The sequence below is a fragment of the Tinamus guttatus genome, unplaced genomic scaffold, assembly GCF_059628265.1.
Source record: "Tinamus guttatus ecotype Peru unplaced genomic scaffold, ASM5962826v1 Tinamus_guttatus_pri_ptg000653l, whole genome shotgun sequence".
Classification (NCBI taxonomy): Eukaryota; Metazoa; Chordata; class Aves; order Tinamiformes; family Tinamidae; genus Tinamus; species Tinamus guttatus.
In genome coordinates this window covers 377,270-394,010 of record NW_028289187.1, presented here as the reverse complement: position 1 = coordinate 394,010, position 16,741 = coordinate 377,270, and the positions used below count along the sequence as shown (strand labels likewise).

Here is a 16,741-nt window from a genome sequence, read left to right as displayed (position 1 = left end):
AATATACGGTGTATATAACTGAACACACAATGCTACACGTGACTGTGTTCTTGACATAAAGTACTTCACTGATGAAAAATGCATGTGGATGGGTCACGCATGGACCATGAACTGGCTCACGCTCCCCACTGAGCATCACCGTTCAGAAGAGTGGTATCATTTGCTTGCTACAGCCATGAATAAGCACTGCAGATGAGGGGTCTTGAGAGGCATAGCCCCATGGACCCCGGTGATGGACAGGGTAGGAGAAGGCCTCATGCTCCCCAACACCTCTCAGCTGTAGGCCAAGCTCAGCACGTCTGTGTCCCAGGGAACTGCCAAGACGTTCACACATGGAGAATTTTATCTCAATGCCTGTACTTGGTCTGAAGCTAACAGCTGCTGTAGCTCCAAGGTGGAAATCAACTATGTTTGACAGACTCTCCCTGCCTATGAACCCTGAAACGCAAGGTCAGCCAGCAGGCCCTTTTTCTTCGCGGTAAGATGAGCCATTGTGGGGATAAATAAACCTGACCAGCTGATACGCAGCTCATTATGATGTCCAAACCCATTTTTGTTCTGGAAAGTAAACCTGATCTGTTGGAAACAATATCTAGGGCTTTTATACAGTAATTATAGTGAACGAAGATCAGTTTTTTAAATGAAAGTGATGACAAAGCTTATGGAATGAGTAGCAACAGTGCTGATTTAGATCCTTTATACTGCTAATGAAATGTGAATAAGTAGGAGTCTCATTATCTGCACTTCAGTGTGTGCCTTAGATTGCTCATTATCCTACCACACTGTAAAATGGTACTTGTGCATGTGTGTGATCCTAATGGTTTTTATACAAAAAGCTTCAAGCTTTGTTTAGTAAGTGGTGTTTTAATCATTATATTTTGGTTATAATACCTGGTTATACACTATCCAAAAACAGTGCCTAATGGTTTGCAGCTTCAAAGAAGAAGGAAGATTTCAACAAAAGCTAGATTTTTCAGTGAGGAAAAAAAAATCACCTAATTTATACAAACCCATTTTATCATGCAACAATCAAAATTTTGCAAGCATTCACAGAGTGATCAAGGGAAAATGAGGTCTTTAAACAATCTGAATATCTTGCACTCATAATGTAGGACAAAGAACAGAGACAGAAACCTTTTGACCACAAAAAAGCAATTCGGCAGATGATGGAGCTGAACGACGCCTTGCTGCAGTATGGGTCCTCCTATCCAGTATGCCACAGTTTAGTGTCTTGCTTCTCTTGCCTTAGCCACTCTTTATATCAGTTCCTCTTGAAGTCCTACCAGCTGCTCTTGGCAGCAAAATCTACTCATCCTAAACCAAGGAGAAATAAGAGTTCATCGGAGCAGCTAAGCCCCTCATTGATATACTTGAGAAAACCCAAAATGGATTAGAATAACAAGTAATAACAACTACATGTTTTTTTTTTTTTTCCAAAACTTCAACCAAACCTGAGCAGAACTTCTCCCAAATACGATAGGGTCTGACAAATACACTTCCTTCATAGTTACTGTGATGCATCAGGGCTTAATTAGATCTGCTGGATGCCTCTCTGCCATCTGCTCCTGTCCAAAAGACTGCACCTGCCTGCTTAAGCTCTAGCACCAACTCTCTGCTGCTTGGGAGAATATACCTCCCTCTTCCTAGGCTCCCTAAAAAAAAGCAGTACCTTGGGGATGTCTTGCTCTGTGCAAAATGGAACACGCTAACATTTTTGTTGGATTATTCTTGCTTCACAGTATCAGAAAGGTTTGACAGCAAAATTGTGGGAAAAGATTAGCAAGATGTGAGGTCAAGTATTTCAAGATGAAAAAAAAAAGTTAAAATAAATTTTAAAACTTTACAAATAAAACACAACTCTGTCTATATTTTACAGGACTGAATTTCTTCAAAGACATGCTCATGCCCTAGGCATAAGAATGAGAGAGCCAGGGCACACAGTGTCTCTCTGCCTCCTGGGTGACTTCTTTTCTCCAGGGATTTCCTTTCAAGGTTGGGGCTTGGGTACCAGTGCTGTCAAGGGATGTGTCTGGAATCTGGCATTTTGGCTTCTGACTACTTCGGATCAGAATATGCAGATCTCTTTGAGGGCCTTTCCTAGCAGTCATGCTTCCAGCATCTGAGAGATGTCTTTGCATTTCAAACCTGATAGTGAAAAGACTTGCCCGATCTGGCCTCCTCCCACTGCAGGCTATAGGCAAGCTGGGGTTACCTGGACGTTATGTCAAATATCATACAGGACAACAAACCAAACCAACACCAAATCAAAATCACACATCAACTAAGATGACAGTCAGGCTTCCAGTTGCCATACACATACAAACATAGACAGGACACCTTCCCTTTCCCTCTGCCATTTTTCTGCTAGGGTTTCTGTGTCTCAGATATATCCCTCTAAGCTTCGAGATGTCAGAAGAGATCAACACAGGTGGGATTTTACCCAAGGATGATGCTTTTCTAGTTACTAAAGACTCATTTGGAACCAGAAGGTAGCAGAGACTCATTTTAAGAGAGACGACATCCAGTTTGCATGTGTTTACTGGAAACAAGCCATCCATCTAAAATGAACTGAGGCCAGAACTTCTTGGGTGAAATCCTGGTCCCATCAAATTCAACAGGCATTTTGCCATTGATTGCAAGTCCAGCAGTTCATTTTTTTCTATAGAGAAACTGGAAGCTGCTACTATTTTCACATACAATAAATACAGCAAGCCAGAAGCCTAGAACAAAGAAGAAAGTGAATGAAAGTTTTCCTAATGTCCTGCCTCTGTAGAAGAAATTATGAAAGATTCAGCATTTAGACATTTGGGTTCTATATTAATTAAATGGCACCTTTGTTAATGTATTAGCACAGTTTATCTTTCACAGCCAAAAAAACCCAATAGATGCAATTTATTAGCTGCCTGGTACTTAGACGAAACTGAATCAAATTCAAATGATGTACAACATAACCTAGAAACTTGGCCCATGACAACAGGTATCTCACCAGAATTTGCTGTTGGCAACTAGTAGGAAATCACTTCATTTGTCCTATTTGGATCTTAGCTTCCCTCCTCCTTTTTTCTTTAAATGAGCATTATTCTACCTCTACTTTTCTGGGGTGGCGGAGGGATCAATTAAACTTTATGTTTCTTGTACTCTTTAATATTTCACCGTTTTTAACAAAACATTTGTCTATTCCTCACTTTTTTTTAACAGCAAGAACGTACCGATCAGCCATTTCATTTCTGCTCCTGTTATAGATCACTGCAGTTTGAGGGGACTGCAAGCTGACAATTTAAGCTTTCTAACTTCTTTAAAACAAAAAGAAAGGAAATAAGCAGATCAGTTTTTGATATCTATGCCTTTTTGGAAAAAAAATAGGAAAACCACATGTGTGTACCTCTGTGAATGTATTTGCATCCCCAGCAATGAAGCTGAGTACAAGTGTTCCAATGTGACACTGGATGCAAGAAAGTACCCGAAGGATAGGGTACTTACCCATCCTTAGAGGTATACTGGAATCAAACCAAAACTCCCATCTTTCCAAAATGCTCAAAGCAATGACTTATTATCAAAGTTAATATGAAATTTGCCTTTGGCTTCAGCAAGAGCTGAGATAAACTGACAGCAAAGGGCAAACTTCGAAGATTCGTAAGTGCCTAAAGTTACCGAGGTACCTAGCAGATTTTCAAAGCAGCTAGCACCTCAGATACTTCTAAAGTCAATGAGGGTTGGCAACTGGACATTTTTGAAAATTGCCGTAGATGCTTGAAAGCAACTAGCTGTCTAAACATTCAGATGGAAAATCTAATCTTTGTGCTTTCAGAAATTCTTGCCTTACAGGCTATTGTTGAATTTTTCAGGGACAAGGATTTCAAGATTTCTGCTCCATCTTGCTCCATCTAAGTCTGTGCAACACAAATCTTGCATTTACTGAAGCTACTACCATCTTTTGGTATCAAAGTTAACAGCATGTCATTTCAATCAGTACTCTTATAAGCATACATTTAGTCCATTGTTTTATTCTTATCAAATACTTCTCAAGTATATGTTAAAATATATTTTTTTTATTTCATGTTTCATTATAAACTCCAAGTGAGGGCAAGAGTTATCCTCTATTAGCTCATTAGTGTTCTGTAGAGCCCTGGAAACAGTAAGTATTAAGTAGAGAGGAAATAATTATATCTAATTTTGTAAATTCTACACTTGGAGATCATATATGTAAAGACTATGCAGTCAGAGACATCATGTCTAGCTTGAGTGTGTACATCTATGAACCTCGCTTGCAATGCAGTTTTGTTTTAATTCAGGGATAGATTAGCCTACTAGGAAATCATCTGCTATGAGAAGTTCATATTATTGTGTCATGGTTGGATATCTAAAAGCTAACAAAAATCAAGACTCCTGGTGTAACAACATGATGAAGCACAGGACAACATAATAAAAATATTCCTTGCCTTTGAATCTTTTGTTCCATAAAACTCCCTTGCTATTTAAGTTTCCATGGCATTTTTATTGTATTTTCTCACCCTACTTTTAATTAGCTGATGCCTGTTGATAGACTAATTAGGACTGGTTGAAAAAAAAAAATCACCTTTAAAAAAAAAAGTATTTTTCATTGCACTATAATTGGTCGCAAAAAACCCCTTCGCTTTTTATCTTTTAGCACTGAGTTTTCATTACTCTATCCCTAGAAAACTAAACTTGAAAATGTTTGTTTTCTTTAATGAAAAAAACACAAGTTTTTCTAGACACTCAGAATATTGCCAAATAGCTCCAGCAATATTTGGCAGCAAAATAAGTTTCATTATGAGTAAACATACCAACATTTAGAATTTAATTCCACAGCATTTTATCAACATTAATCAGCTAATTAACTGGGGAGACAAGTAGGTAACACTCCATTCACTGGAGCAGAGAAAAAATATCTTCTGCACTAAATCTATAGAGCTGAATGAAGTGTCAGGGCTTAACACCATTCTGCTCAGTCAAGCTCCTTGCGTGATGCATTAGGAGCGTTAGGAGTCAAGGAACAAGACGGCAGAGGCTGCCAGATGTAGCAGGGAACTGCTTAAACCAGGCAGTAGGAAACGTCAAAGGCAATCCAGGTTCCACTCCCACTGGTCAACTCTCCCATTTGATCCACATTCAAAGCAAAAATCCTACTTCTGCATTTCAGTGCCCAGCCCAAAGGGTTTGGCACTCTCAGAAATGTGGAAGATCCTGCCACCCTCTGGGGTTTTGTGACCATTTAGCAAGCCATTTACCAGTGAGATGTGACTCCTAATCTCAGGTTGTCACCTGTCTTGCTCACATCAGCTGTTGCCCTAATTTATATCAATTTGGGGACTGGTCTTCAAAGATTTCTCTGGTACGACACACTTCCATTTACAGTGGAGCTGGAGATCTATCTCTTCCATGTAAGGAAACTGCCCATTTGGTATGCCTGTTCCCCTGGTCTTAATTTACCTTTCTACAAATATAAGCTATTCATCTTAAAAATGAGGGTTTGAATATCCTCAGGCAGACAGGAGGCTGATCGTGAGTCCTTAATGTCTTGATTTAGGATACTAATTATTGGATTTGGGGGTAAGAGAGCCTCACTCCCACCTATATCCCATCTAAGTGCCTCATAAAGAATTAAGCAAGGTTCAGATAACTCAGATAAAAGCTATCATTTCCCCACTACTATAATAATACCTACCTTTTTATATATCCTTTTGCTGGCTGTTTGCAATGGCGGTGTTTGCAGCTGCTGGGTGGCTTTATCCCAGACATCCTCTTTCTTGCTAAACTTTTGGAGCGAGAGACAATTTATTGTTTCGTAACTGCACTTCACATAAGACAGTTTACAAATTCAAACAATCTCAGGTAAAATTCTGGAATTATTGTCAAAAAACTCTCCATTTAGACAGGAGTCCCATATTCTGCAGAAGCTCTCTGGGCTGAACTCATACTCAGGGAGAACCCCAAGAAATACTTTCCTCCCTATTTTCCTTCTTAATGGTATCATGATAACACCATCCATACAATATCATTGGCTGTGGTACACTTTTACATACCTATTAGTAAGATTTTTTTTTCAGTTACACAAGATGATTCAGTCTTTTATTCCTGCTATTTAAATTTATATTGTTATTTTAATTGCCTCTCATGAACAATTTTGTCAGAGTTTTTTGAACCTCCAAACAAATGACATCAGCTGCTCCTGCTTTAGCCCTAATTTTATTAATGTGCTGATGGAATTTCAGATAGATTACTAAGCCATAATTTTCTTTGCAAAAGCCTTTCTGCTTAGTCTTTATGGCATTTGTACTTGAACATTTTATTATCCTATTTTTAGTTAGCATTTCAGTCAGTTTCCTGTTATTAGAATGATGGTCTGGCATAAACTCTCAGGGAGATCCTTACAGACCTGCTGGTAGGTATGATTAAGGCTGGCTGAAAATTTTCCATCAAAACTCTCAGTTAATGAAAACTGGTCTATGACTCAGAGAGACTGTGATAAGTGTCATTTTTTTCCACATAAATTTTCACTGAAAGAAAATCAAATGCCTGTAGAATGAACCATTTCCATGGTGAGTCTCAACTGCAAACATTTTCCCTTTCAGAGGCTTTCCATGTGGTGGATGCTGGGAGCCACCTGGCACCCATCCCTTTCTGGTAATAATAAAAGAAGTTTCAGGGCACCAGAGATCCCACAGGCTTGGACAAGGAAAATGGGTGCAGGAGGTACCTAAGGTCTGATGCCCAAGAGTCATGGGTCATTTTTAGGATGAGATCATTTTGTTTGGAGCTATGGGCTCTGATTTCTCACTACGAATTATATAGGTTCCTGTAGAACCTAGAAGCTCCTGGAAAAATGAATGTTCCCCAGATAGATAGTTCTTTCATGCTCCACAGGGTTTTATCCCTGGGTTAATATCATATAGAGACAGAAATGAGGCCAAAACCCTGCAATCATTGCACCTTACATTATTCTTCTGCTGATCCTTTTATAGCATTTATCTGTTACCACACTACAGATATTAAAGAAGAAAAGAAAGGAAAAACAGAAGTAGATTCGTTCTTTAAAGGAAAGGATTAAGGCAGAGAATGGAAAATCTGCCTTCCACTGCAACCTTGCACAAAAAAAAAAAAGGAATTAAAGATTGAGAGTTTGTGTTTCTTCAGCAATGTTCCCACAAGATATCATGTCATGTAGTGGCAGGGTTGCTATGGTTCTCACTATTGATTAGTAAATAGTGTTGTTAAGTCTCATGTACATAGTTAATGACTGACAGCTCTAAAATAGATGTTTGCCCTAAAGGTAAATAGGCTTTTAATTTTTATTTTAATTAAAAATGGGCAAGCTGAACATTTGAACTTGAGCTGAAATTTTCTCCCATTTCATTTCTGTTTCTTTGTGTTTTGTTAAGCAGGGAGAGCCCAATAGCAGTTGAGTCTGTTCAAGGAAAGGAGGAATGTCAAATAAAACATAAATTAAAACTAGGACTGGTCCAGAGTCCAGGCTCATATGAACAAGGGACAAAGGGAGAAAGGAAGAGCTGATAACCAACAACAGAAACAGTGCATTATTTCAGAAGGAAAAACAACAACAACAAAAACTTCTAAATATAGCAACTCGAGAGACTCCAGGAATAGACTTGCCTTTTCAGCTCAGGGACAACAGCAGTTATGCACTTAGTGCTATTCCCCATCATCTAAGAGTTCTGAAATGCTGTTCAAACATGAATTGAGCAGTCTATCCTCATGGAATGATGGCAAACTGGGCTTGCCATATCTCCGAGGGAAGTTGAACACTAAATTTTTCTGAGGTCACAGCATCTCTGCAGGGGAACCAAAAACAAAGCCCCCATACATCTCCCTTCTAAGAAGTGGCTCCAGTATGTTACAAATGAACTTTGAGCTCTTGATGACACCAGATCACAGAATCACAGAATGGTTGAGTTTGGAAGGGACCTCTAGAGATCATCTAGTCCAACCCTCCTGCACATGAATGGTCACCTAGAACACGTGGCACAAGGTAACATGCAGGCGGATTTGGAAGATCTTCAGGGAAGGAGAGCCAAAAACCTGTCCGTCTGTTCCAGGGCTCTGTCACCCTCACAGTTAAGAAGCTCTTCCTCGTAAGGAGATGGAACTTCCTGTGTTTTAATTTATACCTATTACCCCTTGCCCTGTCACACGAGAAGAGCTTGGCCCCATCTTCTTTCCATTCTCCCCTCAGGTACTTATACATGTTGATGAGATCCCCTCTCAATTTTCTCTTCCCCAAGCTAAACAGGCCCAGTTCACTTTCAGTCTTTCCTTATAAGACAGATGCTCTAGTCCCTTAATCAACTTTGTTGCTCTACACTGGACCCTCTCTAGAAGTCCCACATCCCTCTTGTGCTGGGGAGCCCAGAACTGCACACAATACTCCAAGTGAGGCCTCACCAGAGCTAAGTAGAGGGGCAGGATCCTCTCCCTTGACCTCCTGGCAATGCTCCTCCTGATGCAGGCCAGGATACCATTGGCCTTCTGGGCCACGAGGGTGCTGACTCATGGTTAACTTCTTGTCAACCAAGGCTCCCAAATCCCTCTCCATGGAGCTGCTTTCCAGCAGGTCCACCCCTAATCTGTACTGGTGCCTGGGGTTATTCATCCCCAGCTGCAGGACCCTGCACTTGTCCTTGTTGAACCTCATGAGGTTCCTCTCTGCCCTACTCTCCAATCTGTCAAGGTCCCTCTGAATGGCAGCACAGCCCTCCGGAGTGTCAGCCACATCACCCAGTTTAGTATCATCTGCAAACTTGCTCAGGGTACACTCTATGCCCTCATCCAAGTCATTGATGAACAAGCTGAACAGCATTGGGCCGTGGGACACCACTGGCCACAGGCTCCAACTAGGCTCAGCCCTCTTTGACACCATCCTCTGAGCTCTGCCATCCAGCCACTTCTCAATCCACCTCACTGTCCAGTCATCTAACCCACACTTCCTGAGCTTCCCTATAAAGATGTTATTGGACACTGTGTCAAAAGCCTTGCTAAAGTCAACGTAGACAACATCCACAGCTCTCCCACCATCCATTCAGCCAGTCATCCCATCGTAGAAGGCTATCAGGTTCGTCAAACACGACTTCCCCTTGGTGAATCCATGCTGACTACTCCTGATCACCTTCTTTTCCTTCCAATGCCCAGAGATGGTCTCTAAGATGACCTGCAATGTCACCTTTCCAGGGACAGAGGTGAGGCTGACTGACCTGTCAGCTCCTCCCTCTTGCCCTTTTTGAAGACTGGAGTGACACTGGTTTCTTCCAGTCCTCCGGCACCACCCTTGCTCTCCATGACCTCTCAAAGATGATGGAGAGAGGCTGAGCAATAACCTCCGCCACTTCTCTCAGCACTCTTGGGTGCATCCCATCTGGGCCCATAGATTTATGGGGGTCCAATTTGCCTAAATAATCCCTAACCCAATTCTCTTGGACCAGCAGAAAGTCTTCCTCTCTCCTGATTCTCTTTCTTGTCTCTGGACTCCGTAGTTCATGGGGACTGGCCTTGGCAGTAAACACAGAAGCAAAGAAGGCATTTAGTGACTCTGCCTTCTCTGCATCCTCCATCACCAAGGCACTCTCCCCATTCAGCAGGGGACCCACATTTTCCCTAGTCTTCCTTTCACAGCTGATGCATTTGTAGAAGCCCTTCTTTCTGTCCCTGACATCTGTTGCAAACTCTAATTACAAATGGAATTGGCCAATGGAAGGTCTTGGCCTTCCTTGTTGCATCCATGTATTCTCTGACGATGTTCCTATATTCTCCCCATGTGGCCTGGTCCTTCTCCCACATTACGTACATACTATTTTTCTCAGTAAGTTTACCCAAGAGCTCCTTGCCCATCCGCACAGGTCTCCTGCCCGCCTTGCTCAATTTCATTCTTGTAGGAATGCACCAGTCCTGAGCTTGGAGAAAGCGGTGCTTGAATAATAGCCAACTCTCCTGGAGCCCCTGTCCTTCTAGGACCCTGGCCCAGGGGATTCCTCCAAGGAGGTCTCTGAAGAAGTCAAAGTTGGCTCTCTTGAAGTCCAGGGCTGCAATCCTGCTTCTTGCCCAGCTTCCTCCTTGCGGGAACATGAATTCCTATGTTTCATGGTCACTGCAGCCAAGACTGCCCCCACTCTCACATTTCCCACTAGACCATCCCTGCTCATTAGTATCAGATCTAGCAGTGCCCCTCCCCTGTTGACTCATCAACCACCTGCATCAAGAAGTTATCTGCAATGTTCTGAAGGAACCTCCTGGACTGCCTGTTCCTAGAGGAGTGGTTATCCCAGCAGCCCTCAGGGTGGTTGAAGTCCCCCCTAAAGACCAGGGCCTGTGATCACGAGGCTTCTTACAGCTACCTGCAGAAGGCCTCATGCACTTCCTCTTCCTGGTCAGGAGGCCTGTAGTAAACACCCACTGCAGTGTTGTCCCTGTTGGTTTGTCCGTTGATCCTCACCCACAGGGTCTTGATCTCTGCTTTGTCCTCCCGTAGGCAGAGCTCCATGCATTCCAGTTGCTCTCTCATGTAAAGGGCAACACCATCACCTTGCCTTCCTGACCTGTCCTTCCTAAACACCTAAAGCCATCATTGTCCACGTTCCAGTCATGAGAGCTGTCCCACCACGTCTCAGTAAGTGCAGTGAAATCACGGCCCTGCAATTGCACACGCATCTCCAATCCCTTGTGTTTATTCCCCATACTGTGTGTGTTTCCATAAAGGCATTTGAGTTGGGCACCCGATGTGCGCTGGAGTTAGGCAGCTATGAGTGGCATGGCAAGCCATCGCCTTCCTTATCACCTGTTTCCCTAATGATCTCTGATGATTCGAGACAAACTCGAATGTACTTTTGTCTTGAGTAGGCTTGGCGGTGGGGATCCTTGAATATCAAGCAGCTTCCTAGCAAACCTCTTCCCTCTCGTGCCCTATGCAGTGGCACAGTACCTCCTGGAGAAACACATCCTTCTCAACCAGTGAGGTGCAATCTCTTCTTTGGCCATACATATGTCAGGCACTTGATTTAGGAGAGCAAACTGCACCAAAAGGACTTGGGTATCTCCTTAAGAACCAAGCACCAGTGAAGATTGAGGGAAAGAACATCCCTGCAGGGTTTAAAGGCATTTGGAGTGGGGCTGAGGTGTAGCCTGCACACACGGCTACTTCTATTTCAGTGTCTGCATGCAGGCATTCCCGTGAGCCTCTCTGCATTTGAATCTTTCTGCAGAGCCCTGGCATGGACCGAGTCAAGGTGGGATGTTGCTGCCTGCAGGGTGGTGTCTGCAGGCCTTTGTGGTATCCCCAGGCAACGCAAGGACTTTCCTACTGCATCACTAGTGGAGAGCAGTCCTGCTGTTTAGACAAGAGAATTTTTCCCTAAACTCCTTCCTTCAGTGTGCTTGGAGACGGGATTGCCTTTTCCTATGTTCCTGCCACGTTTAGACACCCGGAGAGGAGGCTGAGAGGAGGTGTGAAACTTGGCATTTTGGGGGCACCATGTGGGCCTTGGTCCTACTTGACAACTCCAGCCCTGGGCTGGAGGGCTGGAGGGCACGTTGCAGCCACGCAGGCAGGCTGCCCTGTGCCCCCACAGTCCCTGCCCACCAGCGCATCACAGCATGGCTGGCGCATCACATTGTGCGTCAGTGACACGGAGGTGGCCTTGGCCACCAGCGCCCACCCGTGCCCCAGTGCGCAGCTGTGCCAGCGCGAGAGAGCAGGGAGACGTGGGCTCCCAGCTGAGCGGCACAGCAGAGCACGGGGACAGCGGTCCCAGTTTTCCCAGGCCTGCTCGGCTCCTGGAGCTGCTCGGCCTTGTCACCTGGCCCTCGGCAGCGCCATGGGGCAGACGTGCTGCGGTGTGCGGGGCTCTGCCGGCCCCGCTCCCAGCTCGCAGGCCTGGCCCGGGGCCCCTGGCTCCGCTCCCAGGAGCTCCCAGCTCCTGCTGGTTGAGCGTGCTCTGGTGACGCGGCACCAGCGCACGCAGGGAAGGCACCTCCTGCTCTTCCCCGACGCCGTCGCCTTCGCCAAATTCAAGTAAGCACAAGGACCTCTGCCCTCCTGGCCCAGACCACTGCCCCTGCCAGCAGCCCCAGGCCCCACTCCTGCCCGCTCCTGCTTCCCCTGGAGCCTCGAGGAGCCCAAAGGTCCTTGGAGGGGCCGTTGGAGGGGCCCCTTCCTCCTGGCCTCGCAGCCTGTGCTATGTGTGGATGCCCAGGCTCCTGACGAGCTCTTGTGCTCGAAATGACCTGCAGCCCCCTGCACGGGTGTCCCTGTGCTGCGAGGAGGGACGCGCTTGCCCTTGAATGCAGGGTGGTGTGGGAGGAAAGGGGCTGGCTCCTGGATGTGCCATCCTCATGCGCAGCCCCTGCGCACCCTGCTGCTCCCGAGGCTCGGGGTGGCCGCCCCAAGGCTCTGCCGTGGGCAATGGCTCTGCACTGGGGCTGCCCCCAGGACACCACCTCCAAGGGGCTCCCTGCTCTTCCTCCCGCAGACTTGGCGGCTCCTTCCCGCTCAAGCACCGGGTGCCCCTGAGTGAGCTCTGGGTGCTCTGCGGGAAGGAGGAGGCGGCTCATGGAGGGGAAGAGGAGGAGGAGGCTTTTGGCCTGAAATGCGCCAACAGCCTCCTCCTCGTGTGGCCCAGCAGCAGCTGCGTGGTCACATTCGGGTGAGTGTGGGGCCTGGGGAGCTGTGGCTCTGCAGAGCAGCGGGAGGAGGAGGAGGATGGGCCCTGAGCCTTCTCTCTCCCGTGGGCTGCAGGTCGCAGGAGGTGAAGGAGCAGTGGCTCGGCGCCATGCTCAGGTGAGGCCTGCGGGCAGTGATGCCGCTGGCGGCGCTGGGTGTCCAGGCTGCCGGTGCTGCAGAGCTGCCGGGGAGCTGTGGTGGGGCGCAGGGAGCTCCTGGGCAGAGCTGCCCTGGGCCCTGCGCACGCGGAGGGGGCGCAGGCAGCAGCGCCGGGGCCGTGCAGAGCGGTGCTGCCCGCGGGCCAGCGCTGCGGGCAGGTCTGCAGGGGAGGGTGGCTGGAGGGGCTGCGCTGCTGTGCGTGCAGCGAGCAGAGAGCCGGGCAGTGACCCAGCTCTGCCCTGGGGGCTGCCCTGTGCCCAGCAGGAGCCCGGGAGACCAGGGGGCCCGCGTCACCCGCCTGGCCTCGTTTGAGCGGCTCCTCAGGGAGGCCATCAGCGCCCACGGTCCCGTAAGTGCCCCTGGGCTTCCCGCTGCTCCCCGAGTGCCCAGGCCTTCGGGGAAGAGCCCCTGCGCCCAGCGGCTCCCGCTGACCCTCTGCTCTCTTGCGCAGTCAGCGTCGCTGAGCGCCCGGACCGTGGAGGCGCTGATTTCGGCAGCGGTGAGCGGCTGCTCCCGCTGCCCTGGCCCTTGCGGGTGCTGCCAGCAGGTATCTGTGTTTGTGGAGGGGAGGTGTCAGGGGCTGCAGGGCTGGGGACAGCGGCCGCTGCCCAGTGGGGCAGCCGGGGAGGAGCTGCGCAGGCTGGAGGCAGCCCGGGAGGGCAGTCCCTGCCCGGGGCCACGTTTGGGCACCCTGTGCCCAGGGGCTGCAGCCTCTCGGCACCCAGTAGCCCCCCAAGGCGCCCGGGGGCTGTGGGCTGCAGGGCTGGCTCGGCCTGGCCCCTGCAGCCGTGGCTGTTGCTGGGGGCAAATCCGTGACCTGGGGCCGTTTCTTGCAGGCTGGTCCCACACAAGGAGCTGCCGAGGTCCTCGCAGCTCCTCAGGAGGGACCCTGCCCTGCGCCCGGTGAGTGAGCTGGGCAGAGCAGCGGGGCAGCTGCCCTCTCCCTCAGCGCCCTGCACGCACACAGCGCTGCTCCTGCTGCTGGAGCCTGACGCTCGCTTTCCTCTCCCCGGCAGCTCGTGGACCTCCCCAGAAGAGGAGGTCCATCCCCTGGCTGTTTGCTGGGCACCGCAGCTCGGCCAGCGGGAAGCACCAGGAGGTGCCGGTTGCCCGGAGCCTTCTCTTCGGGCAGCCCCTGGACAGGCTTTGTGGGGCAGAGGGGAGCCTGCCCCAGCCAGTCCAGGTAGGGCAGCCGGGCCCCTGGGGACTTGGCCTGCGCACGCGCTGCTCTGCGGCAAGGCCCAGCTCCCATCACTAGCGGCCTTTGTGCACTCCAGGATCCCTTGTGTTTGCTTCTGCCGGCAGGACCTCCTGGACATCTTGTACAGGGAGGGACCCGCCGCCGAGGGCATTTTCCGGATCGCTGCCAGCGAGCGGGATCGTCGGCAGCTCAGGGAAGCCCTCGATACGGGAGGCAGCGTGGAGCTGGAGAGCCAGCCAGTGCACCTCCTGGCTGCTCTCTTAAAGGTGAACTCCTTCCCCTCCTCCTCCTCATCCTCCTTGTTCCCCTTGGAGAACAGGAGCTCAAAGCTGTTGCCTCCTGGGGAGCCCAAGTGTCAGGGATGCTCCCTGTGGGCTCAGGGCTCATGTCCAGAGCCTCATCTCCATACTCTGGTCTTGTAGGATTTCCTTCGTAACATCCCCTCCACGCTGCTCTCGGCCTCCCTGTACGAGAGGTGGATGCAGGCTCTGGCTAAGGCAAGCAAGGAGGAGCAGATGCAAGAGCTGAAAGAGTAAGTGTTGTGGACAGTGCCAGTGTTCAGGGGTGTCTGGGAGAGCTCGAGGCCTTCTCTGGCAATGGGCAGGCTCCTGCAAGGACCCATCGTTGCTGTGAGCTAGTGCCGATAGTGTACAAGAGAACCCCAGGCTTTCATGGGCCTTTGCAAAGCCTGCCAGCCCACCATGTGCTGACAAGCTCCCCATTCCTCACGCTGCCATGTCCTGAAGGTCCAGCACCTTGCTGAGACACTGGCCTTTGAGTCAAGCTCTTGGCCTTGCCGCTCTTGCACTTAAGTGGCCGCTCAACTGCCGTTGGAGGTTTCCCCCCAGGACATGTGTAAAGCAGTGAGAGAAAGCAGGGGCCTTGCTCTCTGTGGAGGACGCACCGTTTGTGGGAGTTTCCTTGAGACTCCTTGCTCGCAGGCAGAAGCAGCGGGCACTGCCTCCTCACGTCAGGGCCCTTGTGTTTGTGTTCACGCAGGGTGGCTGAGCAGCTGCCGCCATCGAATCAGCTCTTGCTGAAGAACTTGCTTGCCCTGCTCAAGCACATCAGCCAGAGCGCTGCAGAGAACAAGATGACCTCCAAGAACCTGGCCATCTGCATTGGGCCCAGCATGCTGGGCCCAGGCCAGGACAGCACCTTGCCTCTCCAGCTGCAAGTGGAGATGAACAGCAAGGTATGTGGAAGATGCCACAGAGCTTCCTGGATTGGCCACAGCTGAGCCAGGCCCTCACATCCCACGGTCTTTGCAAAAGCCACCTCCGCTCGGCAATGCGCAAGCCGACAGGCAGAGCTCTTCCTGCAGCTGCAGTCGTGGAGCTACAGCCCTGGGGACGGAGCCATCAGTGGGGAGCAGCAAACACTGCTGATGCCTTTGGAACCCTTTGCCTGATGCCCATGGTTTCTGTGTGCAGGTGGCGGTGCTGGTGGAGGTCCTTATTGAGAACTACACTGTCATATTTGGGGAGGACGTGGCCTTTCCTGGCAGCCCCTCTGCAGAGCAGCCCTCGGAGGTCACCGGCGGCTCCGCAGGTCTGTGTGCAGAGGGGTCAATGGCTCCTGGCTAAGTTCTTTAGCTGGCAGCACTTGTCAGGAGGTGGCAAGGACAGTGCTCACTCCACACAAGGCTTCCTGATGTTACACCCTGGTAGAGCTCAGCTCTTTGCAGCATTGCTCACTATGGGCTGGAACTGCCCTCTGCCCACGTGGGCTATTGGTCCCGGGGGCTCTTGTGTGTCCTGAACTGCTCCTCCCCTCCATAAGGGCTGAGGTTGCAGCTTGCCATCCTCTGGGGTCTGTGTAGTCCCACAGGCAAAGCCCCCTTTTCCTGCAGGGAGCCACTCAGAAGCAGCTAAGAGGCTCTTTCTGCCCACAGGACACCCTGGGGCTGCTCAGGAAGATTCTTTGGCCAGCCCCAGCCCCGCGCCTGAGGCACCCTGCGTTCTCCCAGGCTCTGAGGGGCAGCAGCAGCAGGAGGAGCAGCAGCTCCGTGGGAGAAGCCCCAGCAGCAGCAGGACTTACGCAGTGTGTGCCTCTGCCCCTCCACTGCCTGCTTCCCGGGAAATCAATCATGGCGCAAAGGAGAGGAGCTACTCAGTGCCAGTCCTGTCCACCCCGAAGTGGTCAGAGGGTAGCAGAAGCTACCAGAAGTGGAGCAGCAGGGCAGACAGCGTTGCTGCTGGGCAGCAAGAGCCCTGCCTGGAGCACGAGGCCCTGCAGAGACACCCTGCAATGCTGCCTGCCCCGTTCTCCCACGTCGCTCCTCCCCAGGCCTCCTCCAGGCGCTCCCTGGACAGCGCCTTGTCCTTCCAGCAGCGTCCCTCCACCATGTCCCTGCGGCCTGCCTCCATGCCCCCCTGCTGCTGGTGGGACACCCAGAACATGTAGGCAGCCACCAGCCAGGCTCTCGCCCGCTGCACGTGGGACACGGACATCAGAGCCCGGGGGGCCATGGGCCTGCATCGGGGAAGCCAAGAGCGTCGCCAGGGCCTGAGATTAGACACATCGGGGCAGGATGAGGGGAAAGGGGAAGGAGGAGGAAGAGGAGCTTCAGGGGTGTCCCTCAGAGGCAAGAAAACATCAGAACTGTGACCCCTGTAATTGTAACCAAAAACGTAACCCTTGTGATCTGCTGCTGGAAACATCTCGGCATGGAAACATTTTGGACTCCCATATTG

General features: G+C 49.7%; 1 protein-coding gene across 1 annotated transcript; it reads left to right on the top strand.

Annotated features, from left to right (window-relative positions):
* The first annotated feature begins 11,840 nt into the window (after positions 1–11,840).
* Positions 11,841–16,451, top strand: LOC148592015 (rho GTPase-activating protein 20-like). The gene is made up of 9 exons (XM_088536231.1): positions 11,841–12,037; positions 12,495–12,668; positions 13,300–13,391; positions 13,861–14,027; positions 14,150–14,311; positions 14,468–14,577; positions 15,045–15,240; positions 15,479–15,596; positions 15,940–16,451. Exons 1-9 carry the CDS (start codon positions 11,841–11,843, stop codon positions 16,449–16,451), a joined length of 1,728 nt encoding a protein of 575 aa, XP_088392357.1.
* Positions 16,452–16,741: the final 290 nt, after the last annotated feature.

Bases quoted from the DNA above. Each gene is read 5' to 3' on its own strand.
- LOC148592015 (XM_088536231.1), top strand. From the start codon at position 11,841: ATGGGGCAGACGTGCTGCGGTGTGCGGGGCTCTGCCGGCCCCGCTCCC. The intron at 14,028-14,149 runs GTAGGGCAGCCG...TTCTGCCGGCAG, and splicing joins GCCTGCCCCAGCCAGTCCAG to GACCTCCTGGACATCTTGTA. The intron at 14,312-14,467 runs GTGAACTCCTTC...CTGGTCTTGTAG, and splicing joins TCCTGGCTGCTCTCTTAAAG to GATTTCCTTCGTAACATCCC.